This window comes from Salmo salar, chromosome ssa15 (genome assembly GCF_905237065.1).
Source record: "Salmo salar chromosome ssa15, Ssal_v3.1, whole genome shotgun sequence".
NCBI lineage: Eukaryota > Metazoa > Chordata > Actinopteri > Salmoniformes > Salmonidae > Salmo > Salmo salar.
The window spans coordinates 92260381-92285024 of NC_059456.1; the positions used below are offsets into that span (position 1 = coordinate 92260381).

General features: G+C 41.6%; 1 protein-coding gene across 1 annotated transcript; it reads left to right on the forward strand.

Moving 5' to 3' along the window:
* The first annotated feature begins 361 nt into the window (after positions 1-361).
* Positions 362-24110, forward strand: LOC106572614 (adenosine deaminase). Its single transcript, XM_014146953.2, has 11 exons — positions 362-528; positions 9932-9993; positions 10580-10702; positions 15740-15883; positions 16144-16259; positions 17081-17205; positions 18346-18417; positions 20461-20562; positions 22859-22926; positions 23118-23247; positions 23516-24110. Exons 1-11 carry the CDS (start codon positions 370-372, stop codon positions 23618-23620), a joined length of 1206 nt encoding a protein of 401 aa, XP_014002428.2. The 5' UTR covers positions 362-369; the 3' UTR covers positions 23621-24110.
* The last annotated feature ends 534 nt before the right edge of the window (positions 24111-24644 follow it).

Here is a 24644-nt window from a genome sequence, read left to right on the forward strand (position 1 = left end):
TACATGTAACTGATTACATGTATCACTTCCTCCTTTCCCTGGATGTATAGGACTTGGTCTGGCTACAGTAGCTCTGGACAGGCCATAATTAGATCATTGGTAAACCTCTAAACATTTGGCCAACGATTAACCTACTGTATGCTGCTAATCCTACTCACCACAACTAGTCTACTGGTTACACCGTGGAAACATTGTTACCGTGAAAATGTATCTGTAGACCTAATTATCTGGTTACAATACCTTGTATAGTATAACGGTAGATAAACTCGATTTGCTAGCACGTTTATGACAATAGGCCTAATTGCATGCTGTTGTTGGGGGTAGGATCAAGGCGTGTCCCATGTCCCATGCGAGCTAGACATGTATATAATGGTAGTACTGAACGCTATTCGAGTCCTGGGCGTGACAAGCTTGAAGTTGCGCCTCTCATTCTGTGCTATCAGCACTTTCACATTCACCAGCAGACACAGGAGAGCCTTCACAATGGCAGAACACTTGACTGAACAAATAGTATTTAACAAACCAAAGGTAAGTTGTATTTGACGACTAATGTATCAGGCAAAATGACAGTTGCATTAAATTATTCATTATCCTGTTTACTCATTCATTATCCTATTATTCCTCCTCAAACTTGTCACCATGTAGGCTGTACTTCGTTCCGTAATGATAGGGTTTGAGGACGCTCTTTCATTTGTTTCTACATTCTAAAATCAAGGAAACACGTGGTTAGAAGAAACGAAAAGTAGAAAAGTAGAATCTGTGTGCCGTTCCTGTAGCCTATTCATTTGCATCAATACCTAGCCAAACGTTTTAAGAAGATCCTAACTAGATGCATTTTCTATTGATACATTTTCTAAAGTGTTGTGTGGTATTTTCACACTCACTTGGGTTTTACATAGCATGTAATACGTTGAGCATTAGATAACATTTCACTGTAATTATGGATAAGCATTGGTGGTGCCGCCTCTTTCTATAGGCAGACTAAGCGCGCTAGGCGTCGGGCATCAGGTTAGAGCGTCAGTATATTTCCACTTATGTCAGTCACTCAAAGCTTTTACATTTCTAGGTGAGGTAGTCTAGCCAGCTATCTAACCCTTGTATGAGGCCTAATCATCACCAAATTACCAACCAGTGACGAACGGCAGGAAAAATGTTCTCCGCCCCATGGTAAAAATATTAATAATTGCAGATTGCTTTAAAACTGAAACACAGCCTCCCGACCAAATCTCGCCTAGCGCCCCAGAAAGGCTAGAGGCGGCTCAGGGTGGTGGGATTGGCAGGTGCATTTACTAGTGGAGCCAGATTGATTGATGTGTCAAGCCCATGAAGTCTACTGGCTGTGTTTAGAGCGTCAAATAGACTAGGGGTGACACTGTAGGCCTATATAACACATATATACCATTGTTTAAATATTAAATGGTGGACAAATGCATCAAAAACACCAGTAATAAGATAGTTTGGCTGTTAAAGCTGCTTTGTTTTTGATTATAAGCAGTAGGCTACTCTACTTGTTTCAGTGTTGCCTTTTTAAACTGATGTAGGGGGTAAATGAATCTTGGTTATCCAAAAGTAATGTCTCATTTAGAATCTGCCCACGAGAGATTAAGGGTAAGCAAGCTGCTCTCCGGGTATCAGGAAGATATTTTATTGTTCCATTATTCAGAGACAATGGTAATGTGGTTGTTTTTGCTGTCAGAATCCCCAGCCCCAACACACAACGTACAGTCAACGTACAGACAACACACAACGTACACACAACGTACAGACAACGTACAGACAACACACAACATGCTGGGAGCAGCACAGGGTCAGCCACAGAGCAGTGACCCTGGAGCAGGTTAGGGGTTAAGTTTCCTTGATCAAGGGCACATCCGCAGTAGGTGGAGAATGCCTAGTGAGTGCTCGATTGATTTGTATGTATTATGGATCCCCATTAGTTCCTGCCAAGGTAGCAGCTACTCTTCCTGGGGTACAGCAAAATTAAGGCCAGTTATACAATTAAAAACATTACATTACATTTCACAACACATCAAGTGGGTTTCCTCAGGCCACTACTCTACTACCACATATATACGATATGTGTGTGTGTGTGTGTGTGTGTGTGTGTGTGTGTGTGTGTGTGTGTGTGTGTGTGTGTGTGTGTGTGTGTGTGTGTGTGTGTGTGTGTGTGTGTGTGTGTGTGTGTGTGTGTGTGTGTTGCTCAGACATGAGGACATTAGCTCAGGAGGCCAGGGGTAATAAAGACATAGTTCAGGGCCCGTGTTCATGAAACGTCTCAGAGTAGGAGTGCTGATGTAGGATCAGTTTGACCTTTTTAGATCATTATGTATAACATGGACAGGAGGGACCTGATCCTAGATCAGCACTCCTAGTCCGAGACACAAGATACTGGCCCAGGGGTAAGAAAGACACTTCAGTAAATACTGATTCTAAGTCTTCTTGAACATATACCACCCTGAAGCACCTGCACACAAACAATAGTGCCCTTTGGAGTCATGGTCCTGAGTCAGCAGAACATGCACATTGGGAGGAGCTGATAGCTGATAACAAGAAGCGTAATGTGTGTGTGTGTAGTCATACAGTAAACAGGGATGGACAACCTTGAAGAGTGACTTTGAATGACTTTGATAACATCTTGATTATCTACCAATAACTGAATGTATGGGACGTGATGAGCCTGAGCTCAACCATCCATGCAACAGAAACAGAACTATGTGAAGTTATGTAATGCCTATACATTACACATGTCACATTGTTTGAAAATTAATTGTCGTGCAGTAATCATGGCTGTTACGTAAAGTTGTGTAATGATGGCTGTGACACAAACAAAATAAGGTTGTCGTGCTGTTATAGACACACATTTATAACAACAAGAACACAGATGATTAATAACAGTTTCTTCCATTACATTTATACCTGTTGATAGATGAAACAGGTTAAATGCTCTGTATTGGTCATGGTTAGTAAAGTAGGAAAACACAGAAGAATAGCCCATGAGGAAATGAGTTGTTACTACAATGCCAGAAGATGACTTCATCTGTAAATGACTGAAACAGCTGTCATAGATCTGATCTGTGTATGTATTTAAACACTGTCCTCTTCAAGACTCTACACACACACACACACACACACACATGCAGGGAGGCAAACACATACAGTTGAAGTCGGAAGTTTACATACACCTTAGCCAAATACATTTAAACTCAGTTTTTCACAATTCCTGACATTTAATCCTAGTAAAAATTCCCTGTCTTAGGTCAGTTAGGATCAAGTTGGGTGAATTTTGGCCCATTCCTCCTGACAGAGCTGGTGTAACTGAGTCAGGTTGTAGGCCTCCTTGGTTGCACATACTTTTTCAGTTCTGCCCACAAATTTTCTATAGGACTGAGGTCACGGCTTTGTGATGGCCACTCCAATATCTTGACTTTGTTGTCCTTAAGCCATTTTGCAACAACTTTGGAAGTATTCTTGGGGTCATTGTCCATTTGGAAGACCCATTTGCAACCAAGCTTTAACTTCCTGACTGATGTCTTGAGATGTTGCTTCAATATATACACATAATATTCCTGCCTCATGATGCCATCTATTTTGTGAAGTGCACCAGTCCCTCCTGCAGAAAAGCACCCCCACAACAGGATGCTGCCACCCCCGTGCTTCACGGTTGGGATGGTGTTCTTTGGCTTGCAAGCCTCCCCCTTTTCCTCCAAACATAACAATGGTCATTATGGCCAAAAAGTTATATTTTTGTTTCATCAGACCAGAGGACATTTCTCCAAAATGTACGATCTTTGTCCCCATGTGCAGTTGCAAACCGTAGCCTGGCTTTTTTATGGCGGTTTTGAAGCAGTGGCTTCTTCCTTGCTGAGCGGCCTTTCAGTTTATGTCGATATAGTACTTGTTTTAATGTGAAAAAATATATACTTTAGTACCTGTTTCCTCCAGCATCTTCACAAGGTCCTGTGCTGTTGTTCTGGGATAAATTTGTACTTTATGCACCAAAGTACGTTCATCTCTAGGAGACAGAACACGTCTCCTTCCTGAGCGGTATGACAGCGGCGTGGTCCCATGGTGTTTATACTTGCGTACTATTGTTTGTACAGATGAATGTGGTAGCTTCAGTTTGGAAATTACTCCCAAGGATGAACTAGACTTGTGGAAGTCTACACATTTTTTTGTCTGAGGTCTTGGCTGATTTCTTTTGATTTTCCCATGATGTCAAGCAAAGAGGCAAGTGAGGTGTCTGTTTCTCAAACTAGACACTCTAATGTACTTGTCCTCTTGCTCAGTTGTGCACTGGGGCCTCCCACTCTTTCTATTCTGGTTAGAGCCAGTTAGCTATGTTCTGTGAAGGGAGTTGTACACAGCATTGTACGAGGTCCTCAGTTTCTTGGAAATTTCTCACATGGAATAGCCTTCATTTCTCAGAACAAGAATAGACTGACGAGTTTCAGAAGAAAGTTATTGGTTTCTGGCCATTTTGAGCCTGTAATCGAACCCACAAATGCTGATGCTCCAGATACTCAACTAGTCTAAAGAAGGCCAGTTTTATTGCTTCTTTAATCAGAACAATAGTTTTCAGCTGCGCTAACATAATTGCAAAAGGGTTTTCTAATAAAATGATAAACTTGGATTAGCTAACACAACGTGCCATTGGAACACAGGAGTGATGGTTTCTGATAATGGGCCTCTGTATGTCTATGTAGATATTCCATAAAACATCAGCTGTTTCCAGCTACAACGGTCATTTACAACATAAAAATGTCTACACTGTATTTCTTATCAATTTGATGATATTTTAATGGACAAAAAATTTGCTTTTCTTTCAAAAACAAGGACATTTCTAAGTGGCCCCAAACTTTTGAACGGTAGTGTACATATCCATTGCTATTCCAAAGTGGACTGAATAGAGATGCAGTAACAGTCATGTGAGACCTACACCCTGGACATGTTTTCAGAGTCAGTGTACAAAGTGGTTGTTGACAAAGAACCATAGCGATGCATTATAGGCACACTGTAAGGCAGAGGAAGCTGAGTACACGTGGGGGGGAAATGATTGCATCACTCTGCCAAGAATTGCAGACAAATGATGAGTGAGTGCGTGGGTGGATAATGTGTAATGTGCTGGAAATTGAATAAAACATGTGTATTGACTTAGTGAAACCTAACACAAAAGATAATGGTTTTGTGAGACAAGATTACAGCTGCTGCTGTAAGTTCTTAAAGGCAGTTCAGTGTACTTTGATGTAATTTTACTCGGGTGTGTAGAACACTATGTAGCCTACCTCAGAGCTCTAAATTTTAATTTAATATAGCTACTGTATGTATGGAGTGTTTAGATAGTTCCATATGGAAAAAAAGTAGAGCCTAAATGTTTCACAGGAACAGAGTGTTTCCTTAAATTCCATAAGGTGACATCTAGTGAGAAATAGTTGTTGTGTTCAAACAGTTAGGGTTCAACCTGCATGCTACCGGTTGCAAGGCAATTATACAGTAGACCAATTCTGTGCCAAAGATTGTACGCGTATGTCCAAGAGGTTGTGCTAGAAAAGCATACCATGGGGTCAGTCTATACTGTACATTCACATAGTTGATTGTGGACAGTAAATTGAGATGAGATGGCGCCGACTGAGATGGTCGCCTCGCTTCCCGTTCCTAAAAAAACTATGCAGTACTTTGTTTTTTTATGTATTATTTCTTACATTGTTACCCCAGGAAATCTTAAGTCTTATTACATACAGCCGGGAAGAACTATTGGATATAAGAGCAATGTCAACTTACCAACATTACGACCAGGAATACGACTTTCCCGAAGCAGATCCTCTCTTCGGACCACCACCCAGGACAATGGATCTAATCCCAGCAGCTGAACGAAAACAACGGCGATGCAGAAGGGGCAGATGGAGAGGTCTTCTGGGCAGGCTTCGTAAACGGGCACGTCGCTCACCGCTCCCGAGTATACTACTCGCCAATGTCCAGTCTCTTGACAACAAGGTAGACGGAATTTGAGCAAGGGTTGCCTTCCAGAGAGACATCAGAGACTGTAACATTCTCTGTTTCACAGAAACATGGCTCTCTCGGGATATGTTGTCGGAATTGGTCCAGCCACTGGGCTTCTCCATGCGTCGCACCAACAGAGATAAACACCTTTCTGGGAAGAGGAAGGGCAGGGGTGTATGCTTTATGATTAACAGCTCATGGTGCGATCATAACAACACACAGGAACTCAAGTCCTTCTGCTCACCTGACCTAGCATTCCTTACAATCAAATGCCGGCCATTCTACCTACCATTCTACCTACCCCTCAAGCGAACACCAAGACGGCACTCAAGGAACTTCACTCGACTCTATGTAAATTGGAAACTATTTACCCGGAGGCTTCCTTTATTGTAGCTGGGGATTTTAACAAAGCAAATTTGAGATCAATGTTACCTAAATTTTATCAAATCAAATCAAATTTATTTATATAGCCCTTCGTACATCAGCTGATATCTCAAAGTGCTGTACAGAAACCCAGCCTAAAACCCCAAACAGCAAGCAATGCATGTGAAAGAAGCACGGTGGCTAGGAAATCTCCCTAGGAAAAACTCCCTAGAAAGGCCAAAAACCTAGCATATTGATTGCACGACACGTAGGTCTAATACTCTCGACCACTGCTACTCTAACTTCCACGATGCATACAAAGCCCTCCCCCACCCTCCCTTCGGACAAATCCGACCACGACGCCATCTTGCTCGTGCCGGCTTATAGGCAGAAACTCAAGCAGGATGTACCAGTGACGAGAACCATTCAACGCTGGACTGACCAATCGGAAGCCACGCTCCAAGATTGTTTTGATCACGCGGACTGGAATATGTTCCAGTCAGCCTCAGAGAATGACATTGATCTATACGCTGACTCGGTGAGTGCGTTCATAAACAAGTGCATTGGAGATGACTTAACCACGGTGACTATTAAAACCTACCCTAACCAGAAACCATAGATGGATGGCGACATTCGCGAAAAACTGAAAGCGCGATCCATCGCATTTAACCATGGAAAGAGGTCTGGCGATATGGCTGAATATAACAGTGTAGTTATTCCCTCCGCAAGGCAATCAAACAAGCGAAATGCTGGTACAGGGACAAGGTAGAGTCTCAATTCAACGGCTCAGACACAAGACGTATGTGGCAGGGTCTACAGGAAATCACGGATTACAAAAACAAAAACAGCCACGTCACGCATACCGACGTCACGCTTCCAGACAAACTAAACACCTTCTTTGCCCGCTTTGAGGATAATACAGTGCCACCATTGCGACTCGCTAACAAAGTCTGCGTCCCCTCCCCCCCTCTCCTTCTCAGTGGCTAACGTGAGTAAAACATTTAAACATGTTAACCCTCACAAGTCTGCTGGCCCAGACGGCATCCCTAGCCGCGTCCTCAGAGCATGCTCAGACCAACTGGCTGGTGAGTTTACGGACATATTTAATAACTCCCTATCCCAGTCTGTTGTCCCCACATGCTTCAAGATGACTACCATCGTTCCTGTACCCAAGAAGGCAAAGATAACTGAACTAAATGACTACCACCCCGTAGCACTCACTTCTGTCATCATGAAGTGCTTTGAGAGTCTAGTCAAGGATCATATCACCACAACCTTACCGGCCACCCTAGACCCACTTCAGTTTGCATACCGCCCCAACAGGTCCACAGATGACGCAATTGCCAATGCACTGCACACTGCCCTATCCCATCTGGACAAAAATAATACCTATGTAAGAATGTTGTTCATTGACTACAGCTCAGCATTCAACACCATAGTACCCTCCAAGCTCATCATCAAGCTGGAGGCCCTGAGTCTCAACCCCTTCCTGTGCAACTGGGTCCTGGACTTTCTGACGGGCCGCCCCCAGGTGGTGAAGATAGGAAACAACATCTCCACTTCACTGACCCTCAACACTGGGGCCCCACAAGGGTGTGTGCTCAGCCCTCTCCTGTACTCCCTGTTCACCCACGACTGCGTGGCCATGCAAACCTCCAACTCAATCATCAAGTTTGCAGACAACACAACAGTAGTGGGCTTAATCACCAACAATGACGAGACAGCCTACAGGGAGGAGGTGAGGGCACTCGGAGTGTGGTGTCAGGAAAACAACCTCTCACTCAACATCAACAAAACAAAGGAGATGATCGTGGACTTCAGGAAACAGCAGAGGGAGCACCCCCCTATCCACCTCGAAGGGTCAGCAGTGGAGAAGGTGGAACGTTTTAAGTTCCTGGGCATACACATCACAGAGAAACTGAAATAGTCCACCCACACAGACAGTGTGGTGAAGAAGGCGCAACAGCGCCTCTTCAACTTCAGGAGGATGAAGAAATTTGGCTTGTCACCCAACACCCTGACAAACTTTTACAGATGCACAATGGAGAGCATCCTGTCGGGCTGTATCACTGCCTGGTACAGAAACTACACTGCCCTCAACCGCAAGGCTCTCCAGAGGGTGGTGCTGTCTGCACAATGCATCACTGGGGGCAAACTACCTGCCCTCCATGACACCTACAGCACCCGATGTCACAGGAAGGCCAAAAAGATCATCAAGGACAACAACCACCCAAGCCACTGCCTGTTCACACCACTATCATCCAGAAGGTGAGGTCAGTACAGGTGCATCAAAGGCCATCAGACTTTTGACATTTTAGTCATTTAGCAGACGCTCTTATCCAGAGCGACTTACAGTAGTGAATGCATACATTTCATGCATTTAAAAAAAATATTTTTTATTTTTATAATTTTTTTGCACTGGCCCCCCGTGGGAATCGAACACACAACCCTGGCGTTGCACACACCATGCTGGCATTGCAAACACCATGCTCTACCAACTGAGCCACAGGGAAGGCCGTCACTAACAGGGAAGGCCATCACTAACTCAGAGAGGCTGCTGCCTACATTGAGACCCGATCACTGGACACTTTAATAAATGGATCACTAGTCACTTTAAACAATGCCATTCTAAATAATGCCACTTTAATAATGTCTACATGTCTTACATTATTCATATCACATGTATATACTGTATTTTACACCATCTACTGCACCTTGCCTATGCTGCTCGGCCATCGCTCATCCATTTATTTATATGTACATATTCTCATTCACCCCTTTAGATTCGTGTCTATTAGGTAGTTGTTGGGACTTGTTAGATTATTTGTTAGATATTACTGCGCTGTTGGAACTAGAAGCACAAGCATTTCGCTACACTCACATTAACATCCGCTAACCATGTGTATGTGACCAATAAAATTTGATTTCATAAATTATACCTCAAAGTATACTACCTTGACAGCCTAATGCTGAAATTTGTCTGTCAAGTCCTTGGTTTCCTGTCATACCAATGTCAGTAGCAGGGGTCATGTCACACCGTAATTATCACACTCATGCTAAACTCGTTATATAATAACCATAATGGTATTCCCTTCAGGAGCCAACCTGTCAGACACGTTACGAGAAGATGCTAAAAATGGTTTCGATCTTTTCTGCTGCTGTTCTTGGAAGATTAATTTCCCTAACATTGCCTATAATTTTCACATTCTCAATCTCAACCAGTGTGTGCCTCGGACTGTCACAATATTACAAAAAACGATACATAAAAATACCTTCCCTTTACAATCGAATCCCATGGTCATGGTTAATTTGTTGTAACTCAGGCTTGGGGTGACCACAGTCAGTCTGCCCTGTAGTCAGCTGGTGTAATAGCGGAGCTGTCAACATTTAGCACTTTCATTTGTCAGTGTAACTCGTGGCTAGAAAAAGGGCCAGAGCACTCAGTTGCTCTTCTTTGGCATCACTGGCCTTTTCACTGACTGCACTATGTTTGGTGCCCAGTCATGCGAACTGCGTATTAAAGTACATTTTGTTTTTTCTTATAATTATTTTGTCATATTATTATCTTCAGATTGAGCTGCATGTGCATCTTGATGGCGCTATCCGAGTGGAGACGATCTTAGACGTTGCCGAGTAAGTTCATAAACCTGTTGAGTTCTTATCATTTTTCTTTTAGTTAAATAATGTGTTAAAATTGGTTTTGCCAGTTCTCTTGAATCATGAATGGCCAAGTACCCTTGACAAAAAGGCTGTTTAGGTTCAAGTGACATACAATGTTCTTCAGTGTTTGTGTTTGGAACATGTAGGTCTAGTTATGGGGCTCTTTTTGAACTCTTTAAGTCCTTAATATAATAAATTGAAATAATAATAATAATAATTTTATTTGTATAGCGCTTTTCAATACAAGTAACAAAGTGATTCACATAAAATAATCAATTAAAATCACTAAGAAACAAACAAAGATAGTAGGTAGGAGAATAAAAAAAAAACATTTAATTAAAATAATACATATAAATAATATATTAAAAGCATCTTTATAAAAGTGTGTCTTCAGCACGGATTTAAAAAGAGGCATTAAATCTGGCAGTCCATTCCAAAGTCCAGGGGCCCTAATGGCAAATGCCTGGTCTCCTTTCATTTTCAACCTAGAGAAATGAACATTGAACAGCTGGAGCTAAATATTGCTGAATGTACTTTTAAAGTCCTCTGTCTGACCCAGGCGACGTGGGATTACCCTGCCTGCATGCACAGTGAAGGAGATGACACACATCTGTGTGGTGCACCAGCCTGCCACGCTCACAGAGTTCCTCGGCAAGTTCGCAGAGTACATGCACATCATTGCGTAAGTACCCTGAACATAAAGATAGATATGAGATAATTAGATGCTGACTACTGTACTAACCACCTGAACTTTTGGTTTCATTTACATTTTAGTAATTTAGCACAGTGGTTCCCAAACTGTGAACCAACTTTTTTAAGGAACTCTGTCCGGCTTTCAACTCACTCTTGAAAGTTGTAATAGTAGAATGCACAAGTTGCAATTTGTAAATTGGGTAGTGCATCACCAGTTCCTCTTGTCATGTTAGTCATTGCATACCTTAGAGAGATATTTATAACTTGTCAGAAATGTCCAGATCAACTAGCCCACATCAGCTAACGGTGCTGGAAGGGTGTTTCTCGATGCTGGAAGGGGTTTTCTTATCATTATCACAGAGGGGTTATCTTATCATTATCACAGAGAGGGGTTTTCATGGACCCAGATCTATTTGTGCCAATAGCATAACAATGACCATAGGAATTGGTAAAACAGCAAAAACAGATCTGGGAACAAGCTAAGGATGTCAAACTCAAGAGTGAGAGTTTGACAAATATCTTGATAAATGAGTGTCAGGGTTAGTTTACTTCATACTGGTAGTGTTACAGGATAGGAGGGTCTCAAGAAGACGAGAGAGAGAGAGAGAGAGAGAGAGAGAGAGAGAGAGAGAGAGAGAGAGAGAGAGAGAGAGAGAGAGAGAGAGAGAGAGAGAGAGAGAGAGAGAGAGAGAGAGAGAAAGAAAGACACAGGGTATAGAGGAGATGGACCCACTGGTTGCCCTCTAGGTTACAGAGAGCTGATAGTCCCATCCACCAAACTACCAGGTGTGAAAAAGGGAAGGGACTCAGGGGGTATGCTAATTTGGTACAGAGCAGACCTACAGAAACTCCCTCTATTAAATTAATCAAAACAGGAACATTTTACATTTGGCTAGAAATTCAAAAGGAAATTATCTCAATAGAGAAACATTTCCTCCTGTGTGCTACCTATATCCCCTCACTAGAATCCCCATGCTTTAATGAAGACAGCTTCTCCATCCTGGAGGGGGAAAGCAATAATTTCCAGGCCCAGGGACATGTACTAGTCTGTGGCGACCTAAATGCCAGAACTGGACAAGAACCTGATACCCTCAGCACACGGGGACAATCACCTACATGGAGATTACAACATTCCGCCCCCCTAACTACGACAACGTAACCAACAAAAACAGGTCACAATTCCTGCAGCTCTGTCGCATGCTGGGTATGTACATACTCAATGGTATGCTTCGAGGGGACTCCTACGGTAGGAACAACTATAGCTCATCTCTTGGCAGTAATACTGTAGACTACTTTATCACTGACCTCAACCCAGAGTCTCTCAGAGCGTTCACAGTCAGCCTACTGACACACATATCCGAACACAGCAAAATCATAGTCTACTTGAACAGAGCAATACTCAATCATGAGGCATGAAAGCCAAAGGAACTGAATAATATTAACAAATGCTATAGATGGAAGGAAAGTAGTGTGGCAATCTACCAAAAAATCTATTAGGCAACAACAAATTCAATCCCTTTTAGACAACTTCCTGGACAAAATGTTTCACTGTAATAGTGAAGGTGTAAACTTGGCAGTAGAAAACCTAAATAGTATATTTGACCTCTCAGATTCCCAATCAAATCTAAACATTTCAAATCTAAACATTTCAAATCTAAACATTTCAAACAACAATGACAAATGGTTTGATGAAGAATGCAAAAACATAAGAAAGAAATTGAGAAACCTGTCCAACCAAAAACATAGAGACCCAGTAAACATGAGTCTACGCCTTCACTATGGTGAATCACTAAAACAACAAAGAAATACACTATGGAACAAGAAAGAACAGCAGGTCAGAAATCAGCTCAATGTAATTGAAGAATCCATAGACTCTAAACACTTCTGGGAAAATTGGAAAACACTAAACAAACAACACAAAGAGTTATCTGTCCAAAATGGAGATGTATGGGTAAACCACCTCTCCAATCTTTTTGGCCCTATAACAAAGAACAAACAGCAAAAACATATACATGATCAAATACAAATCTTAGAATCAACTATTAAAGACTACCATAACCCACTGGATTCTCCAATTACATTGAATGAACTACAGGACAAAATACAAACCCTCCAACCCGAAAAGGCCTGTGGTGTTGGTAGTATCCTCAATGAAATTATAAAATATACAGACCACAAATTCCAATTGGCTATACTTAAACTCTTTAACATCATCCTTAGGTCTAGCATCTTCCCCAATCAACAGAAGTGGAGACAAATTTAACCGCAATAACTACCGTGGGATATGCGTCAACAGCAACCTTGGGAAAATCCTCTGCCTTATCATTAACAGCAGACTCATACATTTCCTCAGTGAAAACAGTATACTGAGCAAATGTCATATTGGCTTTTTACCAAATTACCGTATGACAGACCACGTATTCACCCTGCACACCCTAATTGACAAACAAACCAAAGCAAAGGCAAAGTCTTCTCATGCTTTGTTGATTTCCAAAAATCTTTTGACTCAATATGGCATGAGGGTCTGCAATACAAATTGATGGAAAGTGGTGTTGGGGGAAAAACATACAACATTCTAAAATCCATGTACACAAACAACAAGTGTGCGGTTAAAATTGGCAAGCACAAACATTTCTGTTATCAACAGTTACATGGTGTTGGAAGTCGAGAGTCTATGTACTTGTATGACGGCGATTCATTGGTGTTGTTGCCAGCAATGCAATCAATAAGCTTTTAAATAACACTTAAGACCAGTCTTGATTGATCTTCTTCCTGGTTACTGAGTGGATGTAATGCAGGAGCAGGTCATGATGCAGGCAGGTGTGTCTGTGGCAACCAACTGAATTTACAGAGTCTAATTGGTCATTATAGATATCGTTCCCATTACAACACTACCTTATGTTTAACCCTAAAGCTATCAACATATTTCACATTTTGACCCCAAGATGGTACTTTTGAAAAAAGCAACAATCATAGTAAAATCTAACCTCAAATTTCACCCACTGCTGAAACTAAACAATGTATTAAAAGACAACATTTTCTGTGATGGATCAGCTCCATACCAGACTAACCAGTAACTTTCCACAACCAGTGGTGGAAAAAGTACCCAATTGTCATACTTGAGTAAAAGTAAAGATACCTTAATAGAAAATTACTCAAGTGAAAGTCTCCAAGTAAAATACTACTTGACTAAAAGTAAAAAATTACGTGGTTTAAAATATACTTAAGTATCAAAAGTAAACGTAATCGCCAAAATATACTTAAGAATCAAAAGCGAAAAGTATAAATCATTTCACATTCCTTATATTAAGCAAACCAGACTGCACAATTTTTTTATTTTAATTTACGGATAGCCAGAGGCACACTCGAGTGACTCTGCCAGATCAGAAGCAGTAGGGATGACCAGAGATGTTCTCTTGATAAGTATGTGAATTTGACCATTTTCCTATCCTGCTAAGCATTTGAAATGTAACAAGTATTTCTGGGTGTCAGGGAAAATGTATGGAGTAAAAAGCACATTATTTTCATTAGGAATGTAGTGGAGTAAAAGTATAAATAGGAAGTAATGTACAGATACCCCAAAAAACTACTTACTACAACACTTTAAAGTATTTTTACTTAAGTACTTTACACCACTGCCCACAACCAGTATGAAAAGTATGACCAGTGATGACCCAATGATGGTTTGTAATAGCAGCCAGGGAAGCTGCTAGCTGGCAGTTATGCTGAATGAAGCATTCTTTAGTAAGGCCTTCCCTTGAAAAGCTGTGTTGTTGCATCTGGTGCTTCCCCACTACACGACAACAACATGGGGAACTTGCTAGCTGTGTTTGGCTCATGCAGAATTGTTGTGTGTGTTGGCGGATAGACCGGCACAGAGGGGGGGTCACAGGGGGTCAGGGGGGAGGGACAACAAGCATTCAGACCAGGCATGTTAAAAACAGGCATTCACATCTAGTGTAAATGCTGGTCTTTTTTACAAAAGTCAAAAAGCAACAGAAAGGGAATTGATGCTAGATATATCTGTTCCACTGAGTTTGCAGACATTTCCCACCCCTCCAACCAAAATACCCATTGCTCCACGGGGACTTTTACAGAAATGTGTACTACAAAACAGAATGATATGTACTCAAAATCAAATGAAAATTACAAATGACTATAATATTCTATTATTCCCTATGTCAGGGTTCCCAATAGGTGGAACTCAAGCCAAATATATATAAATTATGATTTTTGTTGTTGGACATAAATGGCTGTAAAATCCCCAGGAAATCAGCTCCAAGTTATTTTAATTTAGGAAATATGTCAAAAACTATATATGTTTGGGCTTCTTGCGGTCAATTTGCAGTGTAGGTCTACAAATTATTTTGAATTATGTTCCTGCCCCAGGACCATCCACTCAAAAAAGAATTGGCCCGCGGCTTAATTTAATTGGTGGCCCCTGCCCTATGTCATCCCTCAAATACTGTACACAGGCTGATCTTATGTCCTTTACCTTCATTATCATACAGGGATAATGATAGTCATCTTCTCCTGCTGACAGTCAGTCATATTGGCAGTAGCAGTGAAGGGCTCAGTGCCAGTCAAGTTCAGGTCAGGGGTCACAGGGAGCATTGGTTCAGCCACTTGGCCCTCTCTGTGACAGTAATAGTCCTCCTGGCGTGGCGTGCTGAGGATTTACCATCAGATTACCCTCCTGCCATTCAGAGAAACACTACCATGTAATACCATGCAATACCCAGTACTAACCCTGTAATACCCTGTTACTAACCCTGCAGGCCAAGAGGGAAGAGACGCAAAGAAAAGTGGGCTGTTCCTAGAACGTTTCCTGTATTTTATGTGTCGTAAATTGAAATATAGCTTCTTCCAACATCTTCATTTGTAACTGGATGAGCATAATGTGATGAAATCTAAAGCAAATGTAGGGCCTTTGCTGGTGACTAATACTATTCATTACCTGCCATAGTTGAGTAAATATTTATGTTGTTTCTCTTGGGCTTCCTCTGATTTTCTGTGACCTTTCCAGTGGCGACAGAGAGGCGATCAAGAGGATAGCCTATGAGTTTGTGGAGGACAAAGCCAAAGAGGGGGTGATCTACGTTGAAGTCAGATACAGCCCACACTTTCTGGCTAACACTGACGTAGAACCCATTCCATGGAACCAAAAAGAGTATGTAGATGATACTATATGTTTCTGAGCCGGTAAAGTAGCTGACAGAAAAGCATACCTTTGAACGTACTGTATGTGTGATTGATGTCACTTTACTATATGGACATGCGCAATACAGTTCTTTGAGTTACTTGTGCTCTCCGATTGCAGTCTTATATTGGTCATGTAGGTATCTGTTCTTAGAGATAAAAAAAATGTGACATCGCAATGCATTGAAGAGTTCTCTGTGTGTTGGTTTCACTCTGTCTCTCTTCCCCCAGAGGTGACTTGAGCCCAGATGAGGTTGTTCGCTTGGTGAACCAGGGTCTGGCCGAGGGAGAGAAGGCATTCAACATCATAGCCAGGTCCATTCTGTGCTGCATGCGCCACATGCCAAGTAATGCCCTCACGGTCCTGTCCTGTCTGTCTGTCTGGCCCAGCACAGCCCCTCCTTATTGACTGCCTCTGTCTGTTTTCCTGTCTGTAGTCGTCTGTCTGTGATCCTCATCACACTAAGTTGCAGGCCAAACATCTCCCAGTCAAAAATACTCACTATACTTCCTGTTTTGGGCATTGTCTGTCTTTTTTCATTCCATCCCCACTCAATGTTGATCTATATGTGAGGATGGTGTGATGCTGTGCTTATTATTGAGTTTTCACCTTAGCTAATGTCACCATTTGCTGACCCTAATGCAGACAGTAAAAAGGGGCTCATTTGTGTAAAATATCACTGAATTAAAAATTGCAAGCCAAATCTCCTATGCTACAGTCCAGAATAGAGCCAGCAGTAAAGTAATTTGGTTGTATGTAACTTTCTGACTTCACAGAGCATAGTATCTGTTTTTGTTATTACATGCAACAAAATACAAGTGGCTACTTTAGGCAAACATTCCAGTGAACAGTTTTCTGTTGTCAGTATTTTATTTTTTGTATTTTGTTCTGCTTTTGTTAACGTTAAGTTTGGAACTGAACAATTTGACCTTTACAACCATTGCTTTCCACCAGCTTTCACGGAGATGCTTGACATGATTCACAATGTCTCTCATTCGCAGCAGCAGATATTCAGATAACCTTTAGGTCATAGATCTAGCATGAAAACATTTCACAAACATCCACACAAATCAAACATCCTGCATTTTATAACAACCTGTCTCTGGGTCTTTGACCTCACTGGGTTGCTGCTGTCCTGTAATAAATGTGTGTTGTTGCGTTGCACAGGCTGGTCCATGGGCGTGGTGGAGTTGTGTAAGAAGTACAAGAAGGATGGAGTGGTGGCTATTGATCTGGCAGGAGACGAGTCACTCAACTGTGAGGCCTACCCAGGACACAGGATGGCCTATGAGGTAACTTACCACTGCCCAACTTTGAACCCTCGTGTTCAATTCATTCTGTAGGTGCTGTAGGCAACTCTTCCATGCATGCATGGTTCATGGCCACGATACAAGACAATAGGTAGCCTCAGCAGGATATGAGGCTAACCACTTTCCTACTGAACGCTGTCATGCTAATTTTTATTGCTTAAAAAGGTGGCAGATCACCCCCCAACTTGCACAAGAATTTAAAATGTGTGACACAATGAAAATATATATATATATTCACATTTATATATATATATATATTCACATTTGACACTGTTGGCTACCCGTTGTCAGATAACAGAGTTAAAGTACAACCGATCTTTATTAGGGCTATTGCAGAACCTCAGACCTTAAAAGGCCTACAATTGGTTGATTTGTTTTATAACTAGCCAATAATTTGCACCTTATCATTATAACTCATTAACTCTATACATATACCCATAAATGGAGACCTGAAGGTCGCTTTAGACAAACAGTTGGAGAGGTCTGCAATTTCTTGCAACAGAAAACTCTCTCAAGAACAATAACTGAATCAGTGAAACTATTCACCGTGTTCCTGATGACCAAATTTAGGCATTTTGTCCAAAGTATGCCACTTAAGTGTTTCAGCTGCATAGTTTGTTCTCTCTCTGGTGGTTCCTGAATTAAACACACAGCCATTCAATCATTCCCCCCAGGATAACATCTGGGAACACTGTGCTAAGGTCAACCAGTGGCTGAAGTGATAAATGTGGACATCTGTTTAAATCATTAGTGACGAAGTCCAATTCCAAACACTAGGAGTCGGAGAATTGACATGCTCTTAGTAGCGTGCCACACTGATACTAATACAGACAGTTATGAATGTACAAGCTCTAGATTCAGAGGTCTTAAATTCTAAGCTGGGTTTTGTCAAAAGCAGATCTGACATTTCTGAAATGTTTGCGAGATGCAATTCTTACCAATCTAGCCTTTGGCAAAAAATAACGCATTCTCTTTACCGAAGCATAAGCTCTTGGAATCATGTTATGACTATGTTCATCCATGTATAATGACAGTTTCAAGACAATGGAAGGTATTTCAGTCGGTCAAAGCAAGATGTTTCTCATGTTAACTTGGTGTTGATGTGAGTGACCTTGTTGACAGGAAGCAGAGAGATGTGGGGTCCACAGAACAGTTCATGCTGGAGAGGTAGGCCCTGCCTCTGTGGTGAAAGAGGTGAGCTTCCCTTTCCTGTACAGCCTTTGTGGACCATTAAATATTTCTATGACAGTTCAACTTTTTACTGTGTTTCACTAGTAAGAAAGTAAGTGTTTACATTTGTCAGGAGTTATAAAATGATGTAGAGGAAATGAAATATGAACTAATTCACCATAAGTGAAAAATAAAACATTTGGGCACATCAACACATTCAAGGGTTTCTTTATTTTTACTATTTTCTACATTATTATTCTACAGTGAAGACATGAAAACTATGAAATAATACATAGACTCATGTAAACAAAAAGTGTTAAAACAAATCAAAATACATTTTATATTTGAGATTCTTCAAAGTAGCCACCCTATAACTTGATGACAGCTTTGCACACGCTTGGCATTCTCTCAACCAGCTTCATTAGGTAGTCACTTGGAATGCATTTCAATTAACATATGTGCCTTGTTAAAAGTTAATTTGTGGGATTTCTTTCCTTCTTAATGCGTTTCAGCCGATCAGTTGTGTTGTGACATGGTAGGGTTGGTATACAGAAGATAGCCCTATTTGGTAAAAGTCCAAGTCCATATTACGGCAAGAACAGCTCAAATAAGAAAAGAGAAACGACAGTCCATCATTACTTTAAAACAAGGTCAGTCAATGCGGAAAATTAAGAACTTTGAAAGGATCTTCAAGTATAGTCTCAAAAACCATAAAGCGCTATGATGAAACTGGCTCTCATGATGACCGCTACAGGAAAGGAAGACCCAGTGTTACCTCTGCTGCATAGCATAAGTTCATTAGAGTTACCAACCTCAGAAATCGGCAATTGACTGCAGCTCAGATTGCAGCCCAAATAAATGCTTCACAGAGTTCAAGTAACAGACATCTCAACATTAACTGTTCAGAGGAGACTGCGTGACTTCATGGTCGAATTGCCGCAAAGAAACCACTACTAAAGGACACCAATAAGAAGAGACTTGCTTGGGCCAAGAAACACGAGCAATGGACATTAGACCGGTGGAGAACTGTCTTTTGGTCTGATCAGTCCAAATTTGAGATTTTTGGTTCCAACCGCCGTGTCTTTGTGAGACGCAGAGTAGGTAAACAGATAATCTCTGCATGTGTGGTTCCCACCATGAAGCATGGAAGAGGAAGTGTGATGGTGCTTTGCTAATGACACTGATTTATTTATAATTCAAGGTACACTTAACCAGCATGTTAACAAGCAATATGCCATCCCATCTGGTTTGCGCTTAGTGGGACTATCCTTTGTTTTTCAACAGGACAATGACCCAAAACACACCTCCAGGCTGTGTAAGGGCTATTTGACCAAGAACGAGAGTGTGATGAGTGCTGCATCAGATGACCAGGCCTCCACAATAACCCAACCTCAACCTAATGGAGATGGTTTGGGATGAGTTGGACCGCAGAGTGAAGGAAAAGCAGCCAACAAGTGCTCAGCATATGTGGGAACTCCTTCAAGACTGTTGGGAAAGCATTCCAGGTGAAGCTGGTTGAGCGAATGCCAAGAGTATACAAAGCTGTCATCAAGGCCAAGGGTGGCTACTTTGAAGAATCTAAAAACATTTTTTGTTGTACACTTTCAGTTACTACATGATTCCATAGTATTGATGTCTTCACTATTATTCTACAAATGGTGAAAATAGTATAAATAAACACTTGAATGAGTAGGTGTCCAAACTTTTGCCTGGTACTGTACGTCATAACGTCTCTCACCGAACTGTTATCATGTTATAAGTGACACTGCGTTGTGAAAACATATCTCCCCTTTTATAAGAACGTAAATACGGTTTGTATGTCAGATAGAAACAAGTAAAACAACTGAGTACACAGAGCGCACTAGTCTGTTCATCACTTTCCAATATCACGTCACCCTGGAATTCTTCACTAGCCTATGTGAATTACTTTCTATGGAAGCCATATTTCTAAAATGTCAGGCAACTATGCAACCAAAGACAGCATGTTGCCAGGAATAGCCAGTAGGTCTGTTCGTGAGAGGATTTTGACAAAACTGCTTGATGACCAGTATCTCATGACTTCTTCAGGCTGTGGAGGTCCTGAAAGCAGAGAGAATAGGACATGGCTACAACACACTGGAGGACCAAGTGCTGTACAAACAACTCCTGGAGCAGAATATGCATTTTGAGGTAAGAACATACACATTTATATTTCACCTGTAATGTAAAGTAACATTAGACTTTGTACACACAGAATATTACATGATGTATGAGCATACCTCAAAACAAGGCAAATAGATCCTACCATGAATGGAGAGGCTATAAGGACACAGCTGAAGTTTAAACCGACTAGCAAAAAACTAAAAACTGACCTTTACGTTAAACCTAACCAAATCCTTAACCCCCGACCCTAACCTTAACCTAATTTTAATACTTTTATGAAATAAAATATCAGTTTGGGCATCAGGTTGTGGACTTATAGCCTTTTCCTACCATGAAGGCAGCTAGTGCAATGACCTCTGGTGGTCATGAAGAGACATTACACAATCGTTGTGTCCCAATTAATTGCTCCTTTCCCCCAAAGGGTCTACTAGTTTACTTTCCTACATGGATTTAAAGTAAAATGACTGGTACAGTGCATTCGGAAAGTATTCAGACCGCTTGTCTTTTTTTCACTTTTTGTAACGTTACAGCCTTATTCTAAAATGGATTCATGGATTTTAGAAATTGCAGGGACTGGGAGACTAGTCCGGATCGAGGGAAATATGAAAGGAGTAAAGTACAGAGAGAGATCCTCGATGAAAACCTGCTCAGGACCTCAGACTGGGGCGATGGTTCACCTTCCAACAGGACAATGACCCTAAGCACACAGTTAAGACAATGCAGGAGTGGCTTCGGGACAAGTCTCTGAATGTCCTTGAGTTGCCCAGCCAGAGCCCGGACTTGAACCCAATCGAACATCTCTGGAGAGACATGAAAATAGCTGTGCAGCGATGTTCCCCATCCAACCTGATCGCTTGAGAGGATCTGCAGAGAAGAAAGTATTATATATAATACCTCTCTCTCTCTATCTATCTATATATATAGAATACTTTCATGGAATACTTATATAAGTATTCAGACCCCCTTTACTCAGTACTTTGTTGAAGCACTTTTGGCAGCGATTACACCTTGAGTATGTCCCTACAAGCTTGGCACACTTGTAGTTGGGGAGTTAATCCCATTCTTCTCTGCAGATCCTCTCCAGCGATCAGGTTGGATGGGGAACATCGCTGCACAGCTATTTTCATGTCTCTCCAGAGATGTTCGATGGGGTTCAAGTCCGGACTCTGGCTGGGCAACTCAAGGACATTCAGAGACTTGTCCCGAAGCCACTCCTGCATTGTCTTAACTGTGTGCTTAGGGTCATTGTCCTGTTGGAAGGTGAACCATCGCCCCAGTCTGAGGTCCTGAGCAGGTTTTCATCAAGGATCTCTCTCTGTACTTTACTCCTTTCATATTTCCCTCGATCCGGACTAGTCTCCCAGTCCCTGCTGCTGAAAAACATCCCCACAGCATGATGCTGCCACCACTATGCTTCACCGTAGGGATGGTGCCAGGTTTCCTCCAGAGGTGACGCTTGGCATTCAGGCCAAAGAGTTCAATCTTGGTTTCATCAGAACAGAGAATCTTGTTTCTCATGGTTTGAGAGTCCTTTAGGTGCCTTTTGGCAAACTCCAAGTGGGTGGTCATGTGCCTTTTACTGAGGATTGGCTTCCGTCTGGCCACTCTACCATAAAGGCCTGATTCGTGGAGTGCTGCAGAGATGGTTGTCCTTCCGGAAGGTTCTTCCATCTCCACAGAGGAACTCTGGAGCTCTGTCAGAGTGACCATCGTGTTCTTGGTCACCTCCCTGACCAAGGCCCTTCTCCCCCGACTGCTCAGTTTGGCAAGGCGGCCAGCTCTAGGAAGAGTCTTGGTGGTTCCAAACTTCATCCATTTAAGAATGACGGAGGCCACTGTGTTCTTGGGGACCTTCAATGCTGCAGAATGTTTTTGGTACCCTTCCCCAAATCTGCCTTGACACAATCCTGTCTCGGAGCTCTATGGACAAATCCTTCAACCTCATGGCTTGGTTTTTGCTCTGAGAGGTGTATGCCTTTCCAAGGTATTTCCACTTTGTCATTATAGAGTATTGTGTGTAGATTGAGGAACAAATTCATTTAATCCATTTTAGAATAAGGCTGTAACGTAACAAAATGTGGAAAAAGTCATGGGGTCTGAATACTTTTCCGAATGCACTGTATATGGAAAATCCCCATAGCCAATACATTTATTTTAAACTTGTGGGAAGTAGTGAACATGTGCACACTTCAGGAGGAAGGCGAGCTTATTGGGAGGCAACCAAGAACTATTCTCCTCCACTAGCCATGTGTCCGACTACAGCCTAGAATCCTGGCAGACAAGGCTACTGTTCTGTAAGGAAGGAATGCTGTGTGATTTTCAGGTGTGTCCCATATCCAGCAAACTGACTGGAGCCTGTGATCCAGACTTCACCAAGCATCCAGTCATCACGTAAGCCATCTTTCACTACTCATCAAATTCTATGAATGATACTTCTTCTGATAAAGTTTCAACAACCCAATTCCATAAAGATTGTAACAGGCTTTTGGAAGCAATACCTTTTTTTTTTAACCGTTTCATTTTTGTCTGGGTTTACTTATCCCCTCTGAATGACGTGTGTGTGTGTGTGTGTGTGTGTGTAGCTTCAGAAAGGATAAGGCCAACTACTCCCTGAACACAGACGACCCTTTGATTTTCAACTCCACCCTGCACTTAGACTACAGCACTGCCCAGAAGTACATGGGCTTCACCGAGGAGGAATTCAAGAGACTGGTAAGAAAATACATTTCAACTCTTCCTATTTGGCTTGGCAGCTCAATACCATTAAATATTTAGCCTGGTCCCAGATCTGTTTATGCTGTATAGCTAACTCCTATGGTTGTTAACATGACAATTAATGACCAAAGGAGTTGGGAAGACCGCACAAACAGATCCAGGACCAGGCTATGAAATACTATGCAACTGTTGATCATACCATGAAATACTACAGTATACTCTTCCCTGATGGTTTAATAAGTCTCTCACTCACCTCGTTTTTCAGAACATAAACTCCGCTAACTCCAGCTTCTTGCCTGAGAAGGAGAAGAAGGATCTTGTTAACAAGTTGTACGAAGCCTATGGAATGGTGGAGAACACAGGCTTTTAAATGAAGTACTGATCAGAGCTGCAACAACAACAACCCAGGCACCAACCACTTTGCCAAGTAAGATAGGTCCTATAGACTATTTGATTCGTCATGCCAACAACTTACATTTCCTTTGGTGGAAATAGGGTTCTTACCCCACATTTTAAAATAAATTGGGAATGCTTCAGGTAAACCAGCTCTATACCAAAAATTGTCAAAAATGTAATGTTGTAGTCCTAGTTGTGAGCACTAGGTGGCGTACTCTATCTACTGCTGTACTGTTCTCACTTGGTGGAGAGGAAAGCCTACTGAAGTGGTCTTACCGTTTTTAGAATAACTTCTGTAAGATGTTTTTCTCTGAGATAGATTTAGAGTGAAACATTTTGTAATTTTCTATTTTTTGCATTTTACTAATTGAAAAGCAGTTCCATTTAATACATTTCTTCCATTGAGGACAATGACGTTAAAATACGAGCAACATCTACAATAAAAACGCTTTTGCATCTTAAAATTGTCATTATTGAAGGAGTATCAGAATCAACTGCAATATGGACCTTATCTCACTATGGACAGTTTAGTTCAAATGTAAAACCACTTGAGTGGCAGCTCTTACGGAGCAGCAGCATATCTTACTGGAAAATAACACACTGGACCCAGGAACATAGAGCTTGCTCATGAGTACCACTTCACTCAAACATCCCACTTCTTCTCCTTTATCAAAAAAATACAACATGGAAGTGCAAGGGTGCTGTCCTATATGCTGTAAATTGGCTTCCTGTGACCACTCCAATGTACACACAACTGCATTAGGAAATATTGATGATAACTACAAATATTCAACTTCCATCAGCCATGGGTGTCTTTGAACGGGCACTTCTTGGCTAACGTCAGTGTACTTGAGAACTAAATAAATCCCACTAGCAGTATTCTGACCACTGAAAGTACAAATTCTGACCACTGAAAGTACCTTCACTGAAGTAAATTAAAGACTCCAGGAGTCTTCTGAAGATAAGATTACAGTTGTGCCAACAGCAAAAGTATGCAC